We start from the raw sequence: 6,738 nt of genomic DNA, 5'->3' as shown, positions 1-6,738 counted from the left end.
CTGAGATTAAAGGCATTAGCCATAGTGCTCAACCCAGGTTCTTTCATTTAAATATGTTCTATATTAACTCTGAGATTACATACATTACACCGCAAATCAATCAATCTGTATAAATATATGTAGGTTACAGAATGACTACAAAGGGTTAAAGAAATACAGAGTTTTAAGTAATTTTAATGAGGCCTGAGGGGCCAAATCGGAAACTGACAGAAATGCAAAGGAGTCTACGGCTGTCAGACACCAAACCAATGAAAGCTTTGGAAAGGGGTGTGGCTGCTGTTACAGAGTCGGGATCAGAGTTGAGCTGTGGAGTGGGGTCCAACAGGCAGTGGTGAAAGGGCAGGAACTGGTCTGTAGAGCAAATGGGTGCGCAGACAGACAACATGTCCGGACAAGCAGACAGGCAGGCAGAGGGCAATTTGAGCAGCCTTTGTCAACCTCTGGGACAAAGCAGAGCTGAAGCCCCTGGGAGAGCTGGGAGTGGTCAGGCTTTGACACAGACACGCTCTGGAAGGTGAGTAGGGCCTTCACCATCACAGTTATAGGTCTCTGCTCTTTGTGAGGTCCAAGTGAGAGAGTTGCTGTGTTTCCATGGCTTGTGAGCTAAGTAGTTCTAGGGCACAGCTTTCCTGTGTTTTATTCTGCATGTGTGTATGCTATGGAGGTCAGAGGACATGATGAAGGCAACATGCTTTCTTCTTCCACCAAATGGGTTCTGGGGATCAAACACAAGTTGTCAGGCTTGGTGGCATGTGTCTTATCTGCTGAGCCAACCTGACAGCCCTGATAGAACTCTAATATGGATAATAATATGCTCTTATAGTACTAATTCACCTTCATAAATTTATGGGATGGGTCCCTGTCTATGCCCATGAATAAGTCATTTATTAGTTTGTGCTTCTTGAGGGTGCGAGGCAGATGGTGATAATTATATATATATACATATGTAAATATATATAATATATATATTCACTCAAGAGCAGAGTCACCCTTCATCTTCAAAAACAAGTCAAAGCTGCTTGTAAAATGGAGTCTCTCAGGACAAATCAGTCTTGGGAAAAAAACCCAACAACACAGTTTTACATAATACGGTATAATGTATTATGTAAATGCAGGGCAGGACACAAGAGCATCCAAATTAAAAAAAAAATAGCTCCATTTTTTTGAAAAGTTGATCGATCCCCAATCTACAGCCCTCATTCCTCCATGAAGCCTCATTGCATCTGCTCCCACCTTTTGTCTTGGTCACATCTCACTTCATCTGGGTTACCACTGCCATCATCTATCTGGATAACCATGTAACTGTAAGTTATGCCACTCTCAGAGAAGTCCTCCTAGCTGCTGCAATCGGCTTTATGTTCTAGCTGTGGTGGCTTTCTGATGCTTTGCCTTTTCCATGGCACAGCACATTTTGTATTTAATTGCTGTATAATGTTGTGTCTTCCCTCTTGGCACCTCTGTGGGAGCCCGCATGTGACTCGGTTTCCATTTGGAGTCAATTATGACTTAAAAGTCATTTGAGTTCAAGCTCACTGGCTGTGCCTGCAGCTCTGAGGGCTGTGAGAAAGTTCTGATTAAGCCCATGGGAAAGAGCATTTTGCCCATGAGAAAAGAACACGCTATCTAGTAGAAAGAATTCTGCTGATGCCAAACCCTGGGAACATTGAGATAGAAATAGAAACTACTTGCTGCTTGCAGGGTTCATGTGAGAAATAATGAACCTGCTTGTGCTTCCTCCCAAGGACAGTGCAGGGAGGTGGTCAGCTGACTGTACTGCTCTTTGTTCTGCCTTCTGCCTTTAATCTGTATAAAAGCAAGTTCTGAAATAAACTTGGGGCTGGGTGATATTCACAAACAGACCTCCCAGATCTATCCTGTGTTTTCTGTTTCAATTTCAATCTGCCATTCCTCAACCTCATGCCCTCTTCCAGGTACCCCAACTGACTTTGTTGGAGCATGCTCCAACATACCACTATACTAGGAAGGCAGTGGCCACTTTGCTATAGCCCCAGCACCAAGAATGAGCCTACGTAGGTGAATTCATTACTTTACTTGTTGCTTTGACAAAATATCTGGCAAAAGCAACGTAATTCAGAAGGAACCGTTTACTGGGGTTTATGGTTTGAGGGTATAAGGCATGACAGTGTGAGGCAGCTGGTCACACTGTACTAGCAGCCAGGAAGCAGAAAGCAGTGACACCAAAGGTATGAATGCTAGCACTCCTCTTAAAGTCTTTATCCAGTCTGGGATCCCAGCACACAGAATGACGCCACCCACATTCAGAATGGGTCTTCCCACCTCATTTCAACTAACCCTTCCTAGAAACTTCCTTAGAGACACACCCAGGATTTGTCTCCTTGGTGATTCTAGAGCCTGCCAAGTGACCTATCAATATTAGCTGTCACAGTGAACAACAGATGACTTCTGCAATTTTTTCTCTGAAGAATTATATTCTGGGTGCTTGAGAGGTGGATTTGTGGTTAAGAGCACCTCTTCCAGAGAACCCGGGTTCCGTTCCCAGCACCCACATGGCAGTCCACAACTGTAACTCCAGTCTGAGAGGATCTGATGCCCTCTTCTGGCCTCAATGGGCATCAGGCACCCAAATAAGCCAAAGGTATAAATGCAGGCAAAACATCTCATATATAATAAAATTAAAAATAAAGAGAGAAGAAAAAAGAGAATTAATTACATTTTGTGAAGGACAAAAAGAAGTATATTCCATTTATCTATGTTTTTAACATTAGGTTCAAGATTCATTTCTTTAAAATTGGCCTGCCTCATAAAATATTGTTCCCCTCCCAAACCAACATGCCTTTTCTCTATCTTTTAACTAATATAAGAAGATAATGTAATTAGACAATAGATACAGTCATTAAATATTAACCTACAGGAACATGGGGTGGAACTCAGTAGCATGTTAGCATGTTCAACACCTTGGATTAAATCCCCAGCATCAAACCAGAATCAAACAATAATAAACCAACCAAGCAAACAACAAAAACCCATGTATTGCATAAACCATTACAATTCACCATATATCTAGATACAAAAGGGTTTTCATTCCATCTGCCACTGTTTGTGACAGTACTTTTGTTTCACACTACAAATATATTAACAGCAGATACAAAATAAGTTTTTGCTTTTATTATATGAGATATCGTTATAAAATGGTAGTTACTACAAGACAGACATTCAACTTGGAAAGAACTCTGCTGCCCTCACTCTGAAATGAAAGTAGCATGGCCGAAAAAGATGTGAGAGTGTGAACTGCTTCTGAAGAGAGGGGCTCACTGTTCTTTTCTAAGGAGCCAATCACAGGGCTCTATCACAGCACAGAAAGACTTCCTGAACAAGCAGAAGGGTAAAGGACCAAAGCAAACTCCTGCACTGGAAGTGCAGCATTTGAAAGTACTTTGCCAGAAAAGGTGAAATAGTCGTGCCTTGCTTAGATCCCCTTATATACTACTTGCTAAAAATGTTTATTATTATTACAGTAAAGTGTGTTAGTACAAACACTGATAGTAAAAGTAGCTGTGGTGTTTGACAGGGATGGTATACTCTGCAGAAATCTACCTTGGATTTGCTAGGGCCTTTCTCTCTTCCTCCATTTTGTTAGGCTTCCTAATGGACTTCAGCTACATTGAACTCATCCTCTAATCAAAAGCAAATTTCTTTGGTAAGATGTCCAGGTGACTTCATTCTAAATCTGTCACCACCAGGCCATCGTTTTCCTTCACGTAGCCCATGGAATTCCACCCGGTGTCAGTCCCTTCCCCTCTCATGCAGTTTTCTTGGCTTGCGTCTTCTAACTTGATTTTGTTGGTGTTCTGAAATAACCGAGTCACTGGTTCCAATCCACTCTTCTCAGCTCCCTGCACTAAGTGATCGTTCACTTCCGAATCCACAAGCACAGAAGATGTCTGAGTGGCAGCTTTGCTCAGCAAAAATCCCATTGGGACGGCTGGTCAACCATCAAAGGAGCGTGAGGGCCCCTTTTAAGTAGTGGAACTGCTTTTTCAGTTTGGTTACTGAAAAGAAAACCAGATAATTAGTAAATGCAATAGGAATATTGACAACTTCACAGCAATGTTTCTTTAAGTGGAATGCTCTACTGGGACTGAAAACACAAAGCCACCTTCTACCTTCCAGAACCTACATTTTCTTTTTTAGGAAAATATTTTAATTTCATTTTTAATTAACGTGTCTATGTGTGGATTTATGCATGTAGGTGCAGTGCCCAGGGAGTGCTAATCCATACTTAATAAATGAAACCTTGCTTTTGCATTAGGAAGTGTGACTCCATGGTGGTCTTCTTGAGGTCCTAGGACTCAGGCACAACATTTGGGGGTTCATCCGGGATCCTCAAGACCTCTGGGCCTCCGCCCCAAAGGTTTCTGGACCAGAACAGCATGCTGGAGTCCCTAAAGCTAGTTACAGATTGTAAGCCGTGTGGATGCTGAGAATGTGGATCCTCTGAGGGAGCAGTACTCACTCATGCATCATGAGTCATCTCTTTCAGCCATTTACACCTGTTCACATTTTCTTTTAGAGAAGTTATGTAGGGCCTATCGACTTCTTTTAAGGTCTTCTAAAAAGACCTTATATTTATTTATTTTTGTGGGTGCGTCCGTGTGTGTAAGCCAAAGAAAAACTTAGAAAACTTGTGAGAGTCAATTCTCACTCTCGACTATGTGGGTCCTGGGATTGAACTCAGATTACCAGGCTAGGTGACAAGTGCCTGTACCTACTGTCCATCTTGTCAGCTTTCTCGAAAGTATTATTTTAAATTAATCAATTTGTTTTCTTTGGTGTGCCTGTGATGTTTTGCCTGCATGTATATATGTATACCATGTGCATACCTAGTGTGCATGGAGGCCAGAAGAGGGAACTGGAACTGGAGCTACAGATGTTTGTGAGCCACCATGTTGGTGCTGGAAAGCAAAGCCAGGTCCTCTAAAAGAGCAACAAGTGCTCTCAACGGCTGAGTCCAATCCCTGAAAAGGAGATTTTCTTGATTTTATATCTATTCCTTTCCAAAAAATAATCAATTTCTCTGTCATATCTATCATTCTTAATAATAAAAACTTTTAATTCATTAATGTGTTATATAAATAATCACGAAACATCCTTAGCTACCAGGAAAATGCAAAATAAAACTGCATTGTGATCTATCTTGCCCCAGTCTACTGCCAAGGAGTCAAAGAGCAACAAACGAGGTTGAAGAGGAGAGGAAAGGAAGAATCCTTATTCACTGCTGGTTGGAATGGAAACTGGTGCAGCCATTAGGGAAATCAGTAGGGAGGGTCCTCAAGAAACTAAACAGAAACACCACAGGATCCAGCTGTATCACTCGTGTGTGTTCCCAGAGGGATCTAAGTCACTCCAGGGAGATACTCGCACATCTCTCCACTACTCATTAACAGCTGGGATGCAGACCCAGCTTGGATGCTCAACAACGGGAAAGTGGCACACATCCACAGCTGAGTTTTCTTCAGACATGTCACGTGCAGGAAAACGGATGGAAGTATAGAACATTATAAGCAAAATAAGCCAGGCTTAGAAAAACGAATACAACACTTTCTTTCACATGTCTAATGTGGACTTTTGAAGAATATACATATGACCAGGGAGATGGCTCAGTGTATAAAGCATGTGCCATCAAGCATGAGGATTAGAATTTACATCCACAGAGAAGCCGGGCAGGCATGACAGCTGCCGGTCATTCCAGCACCTGGGAGACAGTGCAGCCTGCAGGCAGGTTGGCTAGTTAGACTAGCTAGAATTAGATGGCTCTAGGACCTGGGAGAGATCCTGCCTCAATAAAAAAAGTAGAGCGTTATCAAGGAGGGCACCAACCATCAACTTCAGGACACCCACGCACACACACATATGTGAATGTGTTCCCATATACATGTAAACACAAGTACATGTAAACCACACATACATGCAAGAAATAAAAAAACAATGAAAGTAGAGGGAGAGTACTGGGGAGGGAGGAAAGGAACAAGTGGGGTGTCATGTGGGGGCAAATGTGAGGAGAAGTGCAAAATGGGACTTTGCAATTTTATCTATGTATGTATGCAAATTTTATATAAGCCCATTATTTTGCATTCTAACTAATCTAAAAATTGAAAACGAACTTTCTAAGCACGAAAACAATCAGGAAAAACTATATAACCTGTAACCAAGAGACCAGAGAAGCTGATAGGAACACACCTAGGAATGTCACGAATTACAGAATTTAGCACATGAGTACATTAACACAGTTATTGAAACTATTTTATGTATTCCCAAGATAAAGGTAAAGCAGAGCATGCATAGGATATTTTGTTGCTGCTGTTTGTTTTTTTTTGAGACAGGGTTTCTCTGTGTAACAGTCCTGGCTGTCCTGGAACTCCTTTGTAGACCAGGCTGGCCTTGAACTCACAGAGAACTGCCTGCCTCTTTCTCCCTAGTGCTGAAATTAAAGGCACGTGCCTTCACAACTAGCTCTTTACTTTTAGTTTTTGAGGGAGGGTTTCCTGTGTAGCCCTGGATGTCTTGGAATTTACTCTGTAGACCAGGCTGGCCTTGAACTTGAAGATCTGTCTGCCTCTGCTTCCTGAGTACTGGGATTAAAGGCATACTTAGACAGGGTGTGTTTTATATTGGAAGATTTCTTTTAAAAAAATCAAACTTTCAGCAATAAAAAATATAATTTTAATTTTTATTGTAGAGATTTATTTTTATTTTATG

General features: G+C 41.7%; 1 protein-coding gene across 1 annotated transcript; it reads right to left on the bottom strand.

Annotated features, from left to right (window-relative positions):
- Positions 1-2,729: 2,729 nt before the first annotated feature.
- LG2H2orf15 (linkage group 2 C2orf15 homolog) lies at positions 2,730-4,758 on the bottom strand. Its single transcript, XM_026785610.1, is given in 3 exon segments — positions 2,730-3,994; positions 3,997-4,031; positions 4,748-4,758. Coding segments are annotated over 3 exon segments (342 nt in total). The 3' UTR covers positions 2,730-3,698.
- Positions 4,759-6,738: the final 1,980 nt, after the last annotated feature.

The sequence above is a fragment of the Microtus ochrogaster genome, linkage group LG2 (genome assembly GCF_000317375.1).
Source record: "Microtus ochrogaster isolate Prairie Vole_2 linkage group LG2, MicOch1.0, whole genome shotgun sequence".
Taxonomy (NCBI): Eukaryota; Metazoa; Chordata; class Mammalia; order Rodentia; family Cricetidae; genus Microtus; species Microtus ochrogaster.
This window is presented reverse-complemented; position numbering and strand designations above follow the sequence as displayed.